General features: G+C 38.3%; 2 protein-coding genes across 2 annotated transcripts; one reads left to right on the forward strand and one right to left on the reverse strand.

The window, feature by feature from the left end:
• Window positions 1-2634: 2634 nt before the first annotated feature.
• LOC149023242 (CASP-like protein 5B2) lies at window positions 2635-12266 on the forward strand. The gene is made up of 3 exons (XM_089143795.1): window positions 2635-3365; window positions 9287-9419; window positions 10987-12266. Exons 1-3 carry the CDS (start codon window positions 3235-3237, stop codon window positions 11185-11187), a joined length of 465 nt encoding a protein of 154 aa, XP_088999921.1. The 5' UTR covers window positions 2635-3234; the 3' UTR covers window positions 11188-12266.
• Window positions 12267-12383: 117 nt separating this feature from the next.
• On the reverse strand, window positions 12384-16788 carry LOC149023243 (mannose-1-phosphate guanylyltransferase 1). Its single transcript, XM_089143794.1, has 5 exons — window positions 16304-16788; window positions 14590-14710; window positions 13808-13870; window positions 13470-13709; window positions 12384-13315 (listed from the first exon to the last, which is right to left on the reverse strand). Exons 2-5 carry the CDS (start codon window positions 14698-14700, stop codon window positions 12644-12646), a joined length of 1086 nt encoding a protein of 361 aa, XP_088999920.1. The 5' UTR covers window positions 14701-14710; window positions 16304-16788; the 3' UTR covers window positions 12384-12643.

Raw genomic sequence — 16788 nt, forward strand, 5'->3', positions numbered from 1 at the left:
AAATCTATATGAGTTTGTTAACGTTTCTATTCTGGAAACTAGTTCTTATGCAAAATCGTTTTTTAATGTTTCTGTACTGAAAGTGCGCGCTTTGGCTTGACAATGGCGTTGTAATTTTAAAATACAACCCTATATGACGCGAATAAATTGGGTTTTTGAAAAATAAAGTTTGTGTTTGGTAAACATGTTTTAGGCTTCTTTGAAACAATTTCATGTGTGGGGTCTACGTTTTAGAAACAAAATTTGGAGACAAAAATCTAAACGGGTCCCATGTTGCTCATTCTGAGGTGCTCTATTTAACTTAGCAGCTCCAAAGGGTTGTTGGATTTAGGGATGTAAGAACCGAATTCGGGATTAGTGGGCTAATAGACAAAATGGGCAAAATTTGGTCCCATCATTCGATGCCTCTTTAACTATCCAAAGGGTTGTTGGATTTAGGGGTGTAAGAACCGAATTCGGATCGGAAAGTGGTAATACTATATTTGCATTCTATCATGTTCAAACGGATTTGAATAATATCATATCGGTTCCTAGACGGATTCAGTCGGATTCAGATGATAATCAAATAGTGATTTTCTTAAATAAATTTTTCTAAATGGACATGAATACAAATTGAATATAAGTTTTCGACTACCTATTTACATCTTTAGCATTTTATTTGTGAGGGCTATGTTTGAAATTTAAGAATTTAGTAACTTTGGTAGCTATTTTAGTGGAAAATTTAGAAAAATAGTCACATAACAAAATTTATAAAAATAAGAAAAATAAATCTAAATAAGTAACTTAATTGGATAATTTTATTGGACGGATAATAATCGGTAAGAAATGGGTATACCATATCCACATCCTATTAGTAATCGGACGGATTCAAATACCCCTAAACGGATGCGGATGTGAATTCGGAAGCGGGTTTCGATTATCCATTTACACCCCTAGTTGGATCGGACAAGGTAAGGAAAGGTTAGGAAGTGCACTTCTTCTTTTTTTCCCCTTTGGATGGAAAGCTTCGAAAACCCATTGTTCTCCCCTTATGGGAGATAATCCAATCTCCGCACATATTTGTTAAGAACATCACCAGCAGTGATGATGAAGAAAATAGTCTATAAATGTCATTGCTCCCCTCATACTTCTCCACGATAAAATAAGATATGGGGTTCGAGTCAAATTCATTAGGGTTTCACTTATTATTTATTTTATCAATAGTCAAAGGTGTGCATCACTCCTATTGTGTAATAAAAAAAATATGAAGAGGGCACAAACTTTTATCTTAACCAGTGGAAGATCCAAACTCTGCAGAAAAGACACACTAAGAAAAGATGGAAAAAGACACCAAAAGAAACACACTTATGAGCATATCCTATCCAACTACTCTATGGAGTCCAGATCACCCCCTCGTAGTTCCCCAATGCTTCTTCGTTGCAAAATTGGGTGGGGCCTATGTGAGACCTATGGTCCCACTTCTAATTTTTCTTGTTCAATTATTTAGATGTAGGCCCCACGCCAATTTTGTGGTGAGGGATGGATTTTCATTTGTGGCAATGGCTATTGCTAGCAGCTAGGCGCTACGATCACGCCACATGCGTAGATACAAATCCAACAGCTGTGAATGAAAGTGTGAGGATTTAAGTGTAATTATACTTTTTTTATTTTACAAAATCTCACATAATCTTTTGAAATTTTTATAAAAAGAACTTCCCGGTGTTCACTTTGAGTAAAATGAACTCAATTTAGGTTTTTCGATTTCTCCCGCTTTATTCTTCCTCTTTTCCTTTCCTTTCTGATTCCTAAATTGAGTTAGAGCCTTGAAAGTGACTGGTAATGAACCATTGAAGATCCGTTGGGGGTAACAAGAGATCCTTGAAAGTGTAGAGAACGGTAATGTAATGACTCTCATGAACACAAAAATTAAGGTTTTCTTCGACTTCCAATAAAACTCTAATTAAGGCTTCTTCAAAGAGAAGGGAAAAAAGCCAAAGCGCAAGGTATTAGGCTATGAGAGAGATGAAGAGTAAGAGATGTTGGAAACACTAACCATGACGTGATAGTGTGAGTGAAGCTGAATTTTTTGAACCATATCATGCCTCTGGAGTCTGCGGTGATCTTAAGGTCCTTGATCTCTACAAATGTGAGAGGAAGGAGGAAGAGAGACAAGAAAAATGAGGTTGTAGTGGCTGCTATGGTCTCCATGATCTGAATTGTGAAACCGCTGACAACTTTTCTCATTGATTATTGAGTCGATTGCGGAGGCTGTGCACCAGTTGCTCTTGCACTTATGGTGAGATGGTTGGCACTTTTTGCTTTATGGGGAAGAAAATTGCCAAACTAAACACAAGATGAGAAAACTACTATTGGCCACGAAAGAATAGCAAAGTGAGAAATTGACAAGTGAAGCGATAAGTGTAGGAACCAGAAAGGAAAGGAAGAGAGGAAGAAGAAAGCGAGAGAAATCAAAAAACCCCAAATCAAGTTCATTTGATTCGAGAGTTCTTTTAGTAAATTTCAAAAGATTGGATGAGATTTTGTAAAATAAAAAATTTATATTTACTTAAATTCTCGTGACATGATCGTAACAGTTAGCAGCTGCCACAAATAAAAATCCACGATTAGCTATCCGCACTTTACTCCATTGAGAGTTCAACGCCGAAACGGTCTGGTCCGGCCGGTTTAGGATTACACTCTTGACGCTGGGCTCTTGGAGTTGTTTTTCCATCCTTATTTTTTGAATCTGATTGTTGGGCTAGGCCAGTGTTCCTGTCTTTTCTTGTTGGCGGCCAATCAAGAACACAGTTTAGAGGGTAAACAATGGCAGATTGGCAGGCAAGGAATGAATACTTTAATAGAAATACCAACCTTGTATTTCCCTTTTTTAATTCCCACTCCCCCGACATATCGTGGGTTTCTTGATGCTCAATGCAGTAAAATAATTTCAGCTCCTACTTTGCAGAAATAGTTGTTCTTTCTTTCTTTCCATCCTAATAATCTATGAGAGTCTGTGTAAAGTGTTAATTCATACTCTGTTCGACATGAAACGATCTTACTGACAGGGATTTAGTCTTTAAACCTCTGAAAATGGGATCCTCTTGTTCTATTCCCCTTGATTTAACTTGAAAGTAGATCTTGCAGACGGGGAAATGGTTTATCATGCTTAAAGGGAAGATTTGGAGAGCAACTTTCATTGGTGAAGTAGATTGGGATCATAAGAGACGTTGTTTTCCATCCGGGTAATACAGAGAGATGAAGAATTTATTTGGGAGCCCTGGTACTGTGAGCGGGTTTCTACTGAGAATAGGACAGTGTTTGTTTGCTGGTGGATCCATTTGGGCGATGGCGTCTGCCTTGAAGTTTAATAACTACACAGCTTTCTGGTAGTTTCATTATCTTTTCCTTTTCTCAGATTTCTCCCCACTTATTTTCCCTTTGTTCTACCTAACATAAGAGTTCTTTGAGTTGCATTCTTCTGGGTTTTTTCATCTTAGGGTTTAGGTTGACTACTGTAAGTGACAGTTTCTTAACTCAACCTCGTCGTTGTCTCTTGTTTAAGCTTTATGTTAATGAAATTCTATTTATAATTAGTGGTCAAATGTGGTAAAAACAAATTTGAATTATTCCTCAATGGTGAGGAAGGTGAATGAGTGGCAAAACTAGGAAGGATAAAGCAATGAATGATCATATTAGAGCTGGTCTGGTAGTAGCCCTTAAGCTACAAGAAAGTCATTTGAGGTAACAAGGCCATGCTCAATGGAACCTTTAAATGCTGATGTGCGGAGGAGTGATTTAATCTATATCAAAGGAGCTAGAAGAGCTAGGGGCAGAGCTAAAGTAACCTTAGGAGAAGTGGTGAGAAAGGATATACATGGTTTAGGCCACATATCTAATATAACCTCAGATAGAGCTGATTATAAGGCAAGATCCATGTAGCAAATCCCATTTAGTTGAGGTAAGGTTTGTTGTTGTGGTGGTGGTGGTGGTGGTGGTGTGGAAGATGGAGAGAGTTTTCAGAAAATGTCACATTCATTTTTTATTTACCGAAGTCATGATTGTCATTTTGGTTTGGTCTGGGCCATTTTATTACCTCACTTCTAATTGGACGTTGGCTGGGAAGCTGTCTTTCCTGATCTGTCAACTGCTTTGATTTGGACTGCAATTTACAGGGAAAACTTTGCAGCATTTGCCTTATTGTTTTACTGGTTATATGATCACTTGGTTTCCTACAAGTTTATTTCATGAAAGCTACATATGTTCCCCGAAATAAAAAAAAAAAATCATGAGGGGAATGTGGTGCTTTTCATGTGTCTCTCAGATAGCAGAGTTGATTATTGCATGTTATTGTTCAAATGAACTTCTTTTCCTTGAATTTGAAATCATTGATCAAGGAACTGACATAACTTTAGGACGTGGGATGTATTCTAGCCTTCCTTCCTCAAAGGATATTTTATGGTATTTTTTATTGTTATATCAATTGAAAGGTTAAAAACAGAGTGAGTATTTGTCTTCTTGTACATATCATTTTTTATTGTCCCTTGTTTGGAGGGCGCCTTATTATGCTCAATATTTACAAGAAAAAGAATGCTAACTAGTTGGGCAGTTAGTGTGGTTTCTACACCAAGACACAGACCAATGTTTTGTGCAAAAAGGACCCCCAAGTGAATCGAAAATCACATACCTGAGTCTGGTGGACAGAAGGGGCAAACCCAAGTATTTTACAGGCAAGCCAGCTAAGTGAAACCCCAAGATGCTGCTCCTGTCGCACATTGTGCTTTGACTCTTGCGACTACAGACCATCTGAAGATTATCTTGAACTGCTGATTAAACTGCATTCTTAGAGGACAAACATTAAAACTGTATCACATCAGGTCCATGTTAAGCAGAATGAAGTCTAACTTCGCCAAGGAATTTGTGTGGTCCTAGCATTGGAGACCTAATGAATGTCATTTGCTCACCTCAGATAGTTCATTCTGGATCTGGGTAGAGGAGGCAATACATTGCGGCAAGGAAACCAAGAGATTTGATTGATGATCAACAAACAAGCCACTTCAATGGTGTGATGAGCATTTTCTGTTGGTTACATTTAGGTAATGAGAGTGATTCATTATAATAACAATGTGAGAATGCTTTGTTGGGCAAAGTGATTTAACAATAAAATGTGGGGATCGTCTGCAATTTTGACTTTTCATTGATTTAACTATCTATAGAAAATATTTAAGAGAAAAAAGGGACGGAAGCTAGTGTATTGAGTTAGACTTTTTAATGTTATTGGGGTTTTTTCTTGTTTTTGCTCATATTCTAATGCTTCTCATATAGTCATGGTATCAAAATAAATAATGATAGTTCTTATTGTTATTGTTATTATTATTATTGTTTCCTACTATACATTTTTGGTGCTGCAGGTAGCAGCCTGCACTATTAGTATTCCAGCCAATCACCTTTTACAGGAATATGTCCTATCACCTTACATTGGGGTGTACCTTTTTAAGTGACATGCCTCATCAGCACCCAGATGCAGGACTGGTAGGCAAGGGATTTTGCATGATTAACATGTCCAAGTAAAGAAGCTAGTATATACGCAAAAGCATTAGATTAGATCAGCATCTTGGAACATTGTTTTTTAATTTGTAAGATTGTAGAACTTATTGATGTCATGAGAAGAAAAAAAGATAAATATAGCATGTATCCATGAGACAAGATGGACTGTAGAAAAGCTAAGGCAATAAGTAATCGAAACAGAATTGGGATGGTATTGGATAAAGATTTAAAGAATGATATGGTCGATGCGCTAGGATTTGGATATAGGATTATACTCATCGAGCTTGTTGGAGAAAGAGGTTGTCAGTATAGAGGTTGTCAGTTAGTTGAGTGCTAATGCACCTCAAGTAGGTTTGAGTGAAAGTTCAAGGTCACATTTCCTGGAACTCATGGATTGTTTAATACAAGGTTTTGTTAAGGACAGAATGATATTACTGGGGTGATCTGAATGGTTATGTTGGCAGAAACCCCAGAGGCTATGGAATTGTCTACAGAGATTATTGTTTTAGCAAGATGAAGAATATATGATCCCAGTCTTGGATTTTGCTTCTGCCAATGATTTATCCATTGTAAACTCCAAAAAGGAGGATGATATGATTTTTACCCATAAACGTGAGCATCATGATAGCCAATTTGATTTTTGCGTCACTAGAAGGGCTAATGGAGTATTATGCAAGGACTGCAAGAACCAGGAAAGAGCATATCTACTCCACATAAATTATTGATCAAGGATGTATGCCTCACTCTGCATGTCTATAAGCAAGGTTAGCATAAGCAGATTTTCCCTAGGATAAGGTGGCAGAGCGGAGGTTATAGGAGGTTACCTTGAATATATGAAAGGAAAGTAGGGCTGTGAAGGGGACAATGATGTGTTATAGAATAGGTTGTCTGTGACTCTGTGTATATTAAGAAGGTTGCCAAGTTGCCATAGGGAAAATGAAGGGAAACATCGTCCCAGAAGCTTAGTGGTGAGAAAATGAGGTTGAAGTGGCTGTTAAGAGTAAGAAAGCTAGCTTCGAACTTGGCAAACGATTAAGGATGCAAAGGATTTAAAAAGGTATTAGTCTGCCAAATATGAAACTAAGAAGATAGTGGTGAAAGCAAGGAAAAAGAACTTCAAGGACCTCAATCAATGTTTAGACACTGAGGAAAAAAATATCTGCAGGATTGCTAAATGAGAAGAAGGAAGAGTGGAGATCTGAACCATATTAGTTGTCTAAAAGTTGAAGATGATGGACTGCTTGTAAAGAATGAGGACATTATGAAGAGATGAGAAGTGTATTTTTGCACCTATCGAACAGGTTTTGAGGTAGGAGTCACCTAGAAAACCCATCAAGACAACACACACACACATATATACTCTTTAACAGAAAATGGAGAGAGAAATTGAATTCATTGGATACTAGGTCGGGACTAATGGGACTCGAACCTGCAGCTTCTGCCTTGACAAGGTGGTGCTCTAACCGATTGAACTACACTCCTAGGGATTGGGGGTGTACAGCATACGTATTCCTATGATTTTATTCAATGATTTCTATTTATAATAGCTGTCTTGTAACAGAGACACGGGTGATATATTGATAACCACATAGATATGGACTTTAGTGGGAGCAATACCAATAACTAGTAATCTAGTAATCTTTGGATTATTGGGATTATTGCCCAATCAATTGATAATCTTTCAATAAAAAAAAAACTCTTTATGGGTTGGAGTGGCATTTCACCCCTAACCACAACTCATCCACTGATTCAATATCAGTCGGTTCAGACCTCCACTTAGTTTCACCCAAGCTTCATCCTGGTCATGGATAAATCACCCAGGTTTGGGTCCATAAGCACTGACAATTGCCCTATGAAGACTATATATATAATGTTATGGTGTTTGGTGTTAAAGAAACCTTAAGAAAGATCAAGTAGGATAGGCACCAGGCCCAGTTGAACAAAATTAAGAGACTAGGAAATGCCAGATGATGAGTGGAGAAGGGTTGTGATCTTGATCTTCAAAAGTAAAGATTAGAGCTGCAACACTTGCAGAGGCTTTAAACTAATGATTTATGCTATGAAATTCTAGCAGAGTCTTATTGAAACCCACTTGAGAAGAAAAACTACTAATCTTAGAAAATTAACGTGGATTATGCCAGGTAGATCCACGACAGAAGCCATTTACTTAGAAACCTTATGGAAAGATTTAGTCTGAAATGAGGATCTCTATTTATCTTTATTTACTTAGAAAAAGCATATGACAAAGTACACCGAGTGTTATCGTAGCATCTAGTAGATAAGAGAAGTTTGTTGTGTAAGTATCTAGGTATACTAAAGATGTTTATGAGAGCATTCGTTGCTAGTGTGAGACCAATGGAGGGAGGGCGGTAGGGATATCCAATTATAGTTGGGTTACATCAAGAACCAGATCTAATACCTTATTGGTTTTCACTTACCATGGATGAGTTAATGCTGAATATTCAAGATGAGAAATGTGATGTAAGGTTTTTGTTGATGATATTGTTTTGTTGGATTAGGGAAAAGCATGGATTAATGCTATGCTGGAGTTATGGAGATCAGCATTGTAATCAACTCTTTCAAGAGGCTTTACAATAAGTAGGTCAAAGACGGAATATAGAGTGTGTAACTTTAGCGCCATTTGGATGGATGGCAAAATGTTGATTATTGAGGGAAGAGAGAGAATTCTCAGAAAGATTTGTTTAGATATTTGGGGTTGTATAAAGTAGGTGGTATAGAGGATAACGTTTCATGCAAAATTAAAGTGTGATGAATGAAGTGGAGTGCTTCCAGAGTGTTGTGTGATCATCACATCCTTCTAAAACTTAAAAGGAAAATCTATAGGATTGTCATATGACTGGTTATAATGTATGTGGTGGACTATTGAGTAGTTGAGAAACATGATTTAAACAAACTAAGCATAGCAGAGATAAGAATTTTAACTTGGATGTGTGGTGAAACTAGGAAGGGTAAAGTAAGGATTATGACCATATTAGAGCTGAATTTGGCAGTTGCTGACACACAGTAAACTGAGAGAGTAATTTGAGGTGGCATGGCCACATTCAAAGGAGGCCTGAGGATGGCCTAGTACAGAGGTGTGATCTGATCAATATCAAGGGAACCAAAAACAGTGGGGTGATGTACCCTTGGTCCAGCAAGGCCAGCCGGGGCCCATCTTTTTGAAGATCTCAAAACATAAACTGACTGTTCTGTCCTTCACTTAAATTGGACCAATACTTACAATTAAAAGAATTAGTTGAACCGAATGACCATGGTTCCACTCTAAAACATAAAATAAACTCAGTAGCTAATACTGAATTCGCATGCAATTCTTGGGAACCCCATTCTAGCCCATTAAAGGGACCCAATACACATTAGACTCAAAGGACCAAAGGCCTATGGCCTATGTAACCCAACCTTAGGCTTATTTAAAAAGAAATAAGCCCAAATAGGTGTTAGATCTGCATCAAAGGGACAGCCCAAAAATGAACCAAGGATTAGTAGGGAGGAAACGTATGTGCAGTTGCTCAATGCTTCTTCAAGTTGCTTTTTCCCTTTAGCATTGATCAGGGAGGATGTTTCTGGGAACAAAAATTTATACCTTTTATGTCCTTTCCTTCTACACTTTTTATTTATACATTTCTGATGCATGAGTTAGGAAACTTTCAATACTGAACTAATTTTTTTTCTTGAAAGTTAATGAATATAAAGTTGATTCTATTTCACTATGTACATCTGCTAACTTATGTTTGTTTGCATCCAGTTATTTAGTTGTTTCAATGGGGCTTCAAGTACTGTGGAGCTTGGGACTTGCATCTCTTGATCTTTATGCTTTGCAGATGAAGAGAAACCTTCAGAATCCTCTCCTACTGAGCTTGTTTGTTGTTGGTGACTGGGTAACAGGCTTTTGCCTCTAAACTTTAATATCTTTCAAGTTCCAAATTTAGAAGAGTATTAGCATCTTAGCTTGGAACTCTAGAAAGATGCATACCTCTGGATGCATGATATTTGCTGGAAATGTTTGTGGGAGTAAAGGTTTTCTAAGTATTTTGATTGTGTATTTTTCCTCTTTTGTTTGGATTCATGTATGCTGTCTGTCTTCCAATTTAACTATTCCATGAGAGTTGGGACCCTTTTTTGCCCTTGAATCATATATTTTGTTGTTTCAATATCTCGTGTATATTTCTTTCAGAAACTATTTCACTAGCAACCAAAGTTTCCATGTAAGATTCTAGGTAATGATGGATACACATTTATTGGGGAGTGGCTCAAGTTTGTAGCGTGTGTCTTATTTTTAGGACAACAGTTTTGTCGGAGACAGATAACTGGCCACATGGACCAATCAAGGTCAAGGAGGTGGCAAATTTTTTTAGTGCAATATAGGAGAATAGTATATGTTATTAGTTGAGAAAACTGAAATGATGGAATGGACAAAAACAATCTCGGCATTACTGGAGAAAATGCCTGGTTTGAAATTGAAATGTTAAGCTGTGGCATGCAGTATGCCAGACGAAAATGAAGTTAAAAAATAGGTTTGGCATGGGGAAAACAAAAAACAAATAAAAAGCTTAAAAGGAGGTGCATGAGTCAACCTGTAGATGAGGAAGGAAAACAACGTTGATGGGGTTGAATTGATTAAAGTTATCAAATAACTGATGACCTCCAAGGATTAGCTTTAAGCCCATATTTTTTTTTTACTTATAATGGATAATTTAACTAAGACATTCAAGGTGAGTTTCCTTGGTGTACACTTTTTGTTGATGATATTGTTTTGATAGATGAGACACAAGTAGGGATTAATATCAAGTTAGAAGAAAAACATTGGAATCAAAAGCCATTTAAACTAAATAAAATGAAAACGAAATATCTAGTGTGTAACTTTGGTCGTAGTCAAACAAACGAGGGGGTGGTGAAACTTAATGAGGAGATTCCAAAAAGTGATTATTTTAGATACCTTGGCTTAATCATAAGTAAAGAAGGTGGTACAAAAGAATGATGTTTCCAAAGAATTGGGTGGATGAAGAGGAGAGGTGTGTCGGGGGTCCTGTGTGATTGATGTATTCCTTTAAAGATCAAAGGAAAATTCCATGAGATAGTCATTCGACTAGCTATGATGTATGGTGCAAAGTGTTGGTTTGTTAAAAAGAATCATTACTCTTTATTAACAGAAATCTCCTGAAGTACATGCTTGTTGGAAGATTGTCCTTTTAATAGATCCATTCACATAGTTGAAAGCATATTTTCTTTAATACCTGCTTCCCCATTTTAGGTCATTGTGAAGTGGGTTTATTAGTTCAGAAGTTAGTTGATAGTGGTATTTGTTTTATTGTATTTAACTGCTCTTTACTCCTATCAAACATCTCATACTAAATGTATTCTGTCCTGTCAGTAACAAAGTTAAACAGAATTTGTCTGTCAAAAACTGCTGGTATTTTGGTCTAATATGAATAAATTGATATACAGGTGACATCAACTCTATCCCTTGCAGCTGCATGTTCATCAGCGGCAGTAACAGTTTTGTATGCAAGGGACTTAGATTTCTGCAGGGCACAAACTGAACTCCCCTGTAGCAGGTTTCAAATCTCCGTAGCTCTGTCTTTTGTTACGTGGTTCCTCGTTGCCATATCTTACCTTGTCATGTTTTGGTTGGTAGCCTCTGTTTGACCGACCAGTAAGGCAGTAATCTCTCCAATTTTTCACATTCTTCTTCACTACACATGCTGAATATAATTTTCCATGTAAATTTTATTATTCCTGTAAAGTTCATTCTGAGCAAAAGAAATTTTGGTTTTCTAGCATACTTCTTTTTGGTAAAGTCTTTAGTTTCATTCTGTAAAATACAATTATTTCAAGTGGTTGTTCAAATCCCCTTTTCAGACTTCAAGTGCAGTATGCTGTAACTGCTGTATTGTCCGTCCATGGGCTGCTTAACCCTGTCTGGTTAGGGTTGGAGTGGGAAAATCTGGGGAGTGAGCCCTAAATGTTCTGTAGGTTTGAGGTGGAAAAAACAAACACCTTGAGGTAGGATTAGTTAAACCGAGAAAAGTATCATGTTAAGGGTGGCTCAGTTGGTAAAAGACTAACACGTTGGATTATGAGGTCCAAGGGTTTGAATCTTGTTGGGGTCCGGGTGAAACCTGTTTGTGTCTGATAGTTTCTTTCTCCCATGGTATGGTGAGAATACTCTCTGTGAACACGAATTATAAGAAAGGATCTGGATTTTGCTTGCTTATGATTATGATGAAAGAAGAATTAAAACAACACAAGAATCTACTCACTTTGTCCCATCACATAGAGGGGCATGAATGAAAATTCAGTCCATGCCTTCTTCCCTGCCAAGCTGAAACTTAATCATGCATATTAGATATATGAAACTTGAAAACGTAGGAAGAAAGAAAATGGACAAGAATCTCAAGATGCACCCCTACCCGTTGCCATATTCAAGCTTGATGCCTGATGCCCTATTCTGGAGTCATAGCTCCTAAATCTCCTTCTAAGGCTCCTACAACTGCAAGTTCAACTTTGATGAGCTGGTTGTAGAATGATGGAAAGAAAGATCTCCAGAATATGGATTCATAACGTTGTAAGGGAAAGTCAGATGATGAAAGCAAGAACGAACGAGTGGACTTGGAAGTTAAAGACTTAAGAATAGACACCCTGTACATGAGTTCAGCATAAAGCAGGTGCGAGGTGTCGCACTAGTGCCAGAAATTTGGATGCTGTGGCGATTTTGCCACCAGAAATGATCATGATCAGCAAAATGATGATCGATACTTTCGTTTTGCCCATACCAGGAAAAGAAACATCAGAACCGTATCAAATCAAAAGTAACAGTGCTTGAGCAACCACAGCAATTAATTCATCTTCATGAACTGAACATTTTATCTCATGCGTTTACCCAAAAAGGGAGAAAAAAAAACATTATCTCATGCCATTACACTGACCAACCACACCAAACCTCCCTTCCATATTTCTGAGGGCAGACCCTCAAACTACCCCACTACCCACTCCCAAAAAACGGAAAAAATAAAAGAGAACTTTTACATTTCAGAAACAGAGGAAGGAAAGATAATTATAAACATTACATACTCAACACCTGATCTAAACTGCATGTTCACACTCACATGACGATCTCTGGTTTCAGAATGCTACTCTTGATCTCCTTGTGAGGCAGGACCACACCTCCATTGCTGTAGATTTCATCACAAACATGAACATCTTCTCCGAGGATAGTCATGTTTTCAACCCGAGCCCACTGTCCAATTGTCGAGTGCCAGCCAATGATGCTGCCGGAGATGCATGCATGCTTTTTAATGCGGACCCCTCTCATCACTGTACAACGTGAGAGTCTGACACCTGGTTCAACTACACATCCTGGTCCAATGGCAACATCTGGTCCAATCAGGCATCCCTCTCCGATCACAGCACTCTCGTCCACCAGAACATTTCCAACTATGTGAGAACCAGAGGCCAACTTCGAGGAGGATTTCTTCCGCAAGGAGTCCAGGTAGAGTCTCAATCCAGTAATGTAATCCTTTGGTTGTCCAATATCCATCCAGAAACCAGGAAGGACCATTGCATAGAGCTTCTGCACTGCTGCAATCTTGGGGAACACCTCTTTCTCAATCGATGTTGGCCGCAATTCTATACGATCAAGTACAGATGGGTTCAACAGGTAAACCCCAGCATTGATCTTGTTTCCCACAAATAATTTTGGCTTTTCTACGAATTTCTCAACTTTCCCCGTTGATTCTTCCATAACCACAACACCATATTTGGATGGCTCATCCACCTATTGAATTCAGAGTGAAATAAAAAGGGACAAAGTAATCATTTCACTGCATCCTGAGGCACTCTACAAACATACTGATATTCTAAAGTTCTTACATTGAGACAATGAAGTGGAAGAAAAAGAAATATAGGAGTGATAGAAAACTAGTAAGTACCTTGGTCACCATAATGGAAGCCTCGCCTCCATGGCTTTTGTGAAAGTCAATCATTTCCTTGAGTGGGTACTCACTGATAACGTCACTGTTTAGGACAAAAAAAGGCTCATCTGAACCATCAATCAGTTTGTCCCTAGCCAAAGCCAAAGGACCAGCAGTTCCAAGTGGTTCAGTCTCCTGTGAGCATGTGATCTTAATCTCAAGCTTTGCCTCAAAATCCTTCAAGAAGTTAAGCATCACCTGTACCAAAATGAATAATTAATCATCACAAATCCTTGATATAAATGCAGTAATGGCCAATTAAAGGTAGTTGTTCATTGGAACTCATGGTCTATTACCTCTGGTTGGTAATTGATGGCCAAAACCACTTCAGTAACTCCAATAGCCTTCAGAGCTTCTATCTGAGACAGAATCAAGGACCATGTTGAACAAACAGAACTCAAAGCAACAAAAACAGTATACAACAGCCAAGAGGAAATGTCAGGACTTTCTATTGAGGTGCATGATTTTCTTCACGCTTAGGACCCTTAGTTCCACTTGAATTTATACAGCCTGAAATACTTTGGGATCAGTAATTGGACACTATAACTTGGGAAGCAAAACAGAAATAGCCACAAGGAGACCCTAGTCTAATACTTGATAAAGTCTTTAGTATAAGCAACATGACACAATTTCCATACACTACCCCCTTGCAGGCATGAAGATGAATTTTTTCAGAGATAAATTAAATGAACATCTCTAAGATCAAAGTTTATCTACACTAGCCCCAAAATTTTGCCATTTGCAAGTTGATATGGCAAATCAAGCCATCTGGATCACCACACATCAAATTTGGTACTTAGATTCAAAAGCCCCCCCCCCCCCAATGGATGTCCCTGTGCACCCTCTCAACACTTTTTACATTTTCAGTTCACCTGTTTTCAAATTCAAGCCTTATTAAATATGTTTGGATGGCGCATACACTCATATTGTATAGCTACCTTCCACATCCTGCTGGTATAGAGATTAGAGAACCTGCTAGCTGATACAAATCCTCCAGACGGGTTGGGGGGGGGGGGGGGGGGAAGGCAAGAGTGACAGAGACAGATGTCAACCCTATAAAAACAAGTTTAAGTAAGACCTGATGCAGAATCATGGGCTTGTTAGCAAAATCGACCAGTGGCTTTGGAACGCTAAGCGTCAATGGCCTCAACCGTGTTCCAAACCCTCCAACAAGGATAAGTGCCTTCATCGTGCCTTTCCTGTCACCCAAAAGTAAGATTCTAAGAAGCAATTTTTCACATAACAAATCAGAACACAACCTTATCAATGGATTCCCAAATGTGTCTGAGAAAGGTTCATTCATGGAACGCAAGTTTGACATTTGTTAATCCAAAACGATGATAAATGGCTTGCTGTTGTCAGTCCAAGCGAAGTTATCAAGCAATAACGCACAGAATTTAACCAGACAAGAACTCGCCATGCAAGGAGGAAGAAATAATACCAATCCAGGATAGGAACTAGTGACAAAGAACATAGGAAATTTAAAGCCGGCATAAATGATAAACCACTAAAAGATTTATCCAGATATCATTGGATAAGAAGCAATGCTATAATAGAAAGCGCCCCACATGTGAATGTTTTCAGTAAAGATTTGCCTGAGACATCCTACAGGACAAGGAGGCCAAACTAAAGTTGACTGGTGGGTTCTCAACTACTTGAAATTGGGGCAGATATTGGGCAGGTAATGCTTCACCAGTGCTCCTTCTCTGGTTTGCTGGAGATTGAAAGGGGTGCACAGTTTCCACAAAAGAAATGTTCCCAAAAATAATCGAGGCCAAAATTCCAAGAACCTCATTTATGGCTATTACTGGAAGAAGTAAACATCAATCTCAATTACATCTTCAAACAAGTAATCAATACAACTCTAGCAAGATATATCGATGGAACTACCTATGGTGCACAACTTAGAAAAGGAACATCATGGATCCGGGACAAAAGGTTCTGTGCAGAGGTATGGGGATGCTATACCGCATTGGAGTATATGAACATAAATCCAGGAGTCATGGTGCAACCCATGGAAGCAGAAGCAACCGTAATCTGATTCGATTTTGGTATCAATGTGTAAGAAAGGAGAAGATCTGGAGCTATTAATCTAGAACAGACTTATGCTAGAATACGAATCTCACCCATAACTTCTTTTTAAATGTATTCATAGTAATCCCTGCTTACATGGACGTTGAAAAGGAGAAAAATCACCAAGTAGAATCAGTAAGTCGTCAATTTTAGCTATTACATTCAAAACCAAAGCCTTCGGTAGATAAATACAAGAAAAAAGAAAAAGAAAAATCCGTTATCTGGCTTCAGATACCACAACTGTTCAAAATAAAAAAAATCATCCCATGATTAGGAGGATCTGATTTCCAACCAAAGATCAGGGCTTTTTCTTTTTTCTTTTTCTGGGTCCCTTCTTACAAATGCTAAATCAACCCGATATTAGGGTCTGATGAAAATCACATTTCTCGGCGACGGAGAGAAGTAAACTGGGGTCTCAAAAATTTGAAGGGGAATGCGGGCAGGAGAGTGGAGAGTGGAGATGGAGAGGAAGAGAAGATAACCCTCAAATAATAAACACCAGAACACTCTTGATTTTTTATCTCTTTCACACAAAGGAACTGTATATCACATTCAAGAAAATTCTGTAATTGGTAAGAGCCCAATCACCCAAGATCTTCACCGAAGATCTTCCACGAACAATTTGGGATCAACAACGCGTCAAGAGATTAATTGGAGAAACAAATTCGAAAGCAAGCAAAGGATGGATTAACACTTAACAGAGATCTTGAGAAACTTACCCGAAATTCGTTTGGACTTTAGCCGGGAATTGGGAATAAGGCTTCTTTTCCCGGCAACGATCTGAACGTTGTAAACAATGTACGAGCTGCTTGAACAGGTAGAGGTTTTCACCCAAATATATATGAGCGGATTTGGAAGTCGTTGAAGTCTAGTTATTGAAGAATGAAGAAATTGACCTCTTTCCGTCTTTCGTTCGCGTGGAGCAAGGCTTTCCTCAAGGGAGTTTGGATCTTGTCGGAAATTTCTTCAGAAACTAGCTGGCATTGCAATGCAAATCAGGGCCTACAAACAAGATAGGTGATGAGTCTTATGCGTCGCCTTTACTGATTATGATATCTCTGCTTCCCTTCTCTGATTGTGATTATGATACCTCGCTTGCCAATCATAGCCATGAGAAGGGAAGTGGTTCTCTGCATGTGAGCGCGGCCTCTCTTCGTGTGCGTGTGTGTCGGTGCTTATCTCTTTTTCTCTCTCTCTATATCTC

Source organism: Hakea prostrata, chromosome 2 (genome assembly GCF_041222555.1).
Source record: "Hakea prostrata isolate BN-2017 chromosome 2, UWA_Hpros_2, whole genome shotgun sequence".
NCBI classification, from domain to species: domain Eukaryota; kingdom Viridiplantae; phylum Streptophyta; class Magnoliopsida; order Proteales; family Proteaceae; genus Hakea; species Hakea prostrata.

Bases quoted from the DNA above. Each gene is read 5' to 3' on its own strand.
- LOC149023243 (XM_089143794.1), bottom strand. From the start codon at position 14,700: ATGAAGGCACTTATCCTTGTTGGAGGGTTTGGAACACGGTTGAGGCCA. The intron at 13,710-13,807 runs GTAATAGACCAT...ATTTTGGTACAG, and splicing joins CCATCAATTACCAACCAGAG to GTGATGCTTAACTTCTTGAA. The intron at 13,316-13,469 runs GTACTTACTAGT...TGAATTCAATAG, and splicing joins CTTCCATTATGGTGACCAAG to GTGGATGAGCCATCCAAATA.
- LOC149023242 (XM_089143795.1), top strand. From the start codon at position 3,235: ATGAAGAATTTATTTGGGAGCCCTGGTACTGTGAGCGGGTTTCTACTG. The intron at 3,366-9,286 runs GTAGTTTCATTA...GTTTGCATCCAG, and splicing joins AATAACTACACAGCTTTCTG to TTATTTAGTTGTTTCAATGG. The intron at 9,420-10,986 runs GTAACAGGCTTT...ATTGATATACAG, and splicing joins TGTTTGTTGTTGGTGACTGG to GTGACATCAACTCTATCCCT.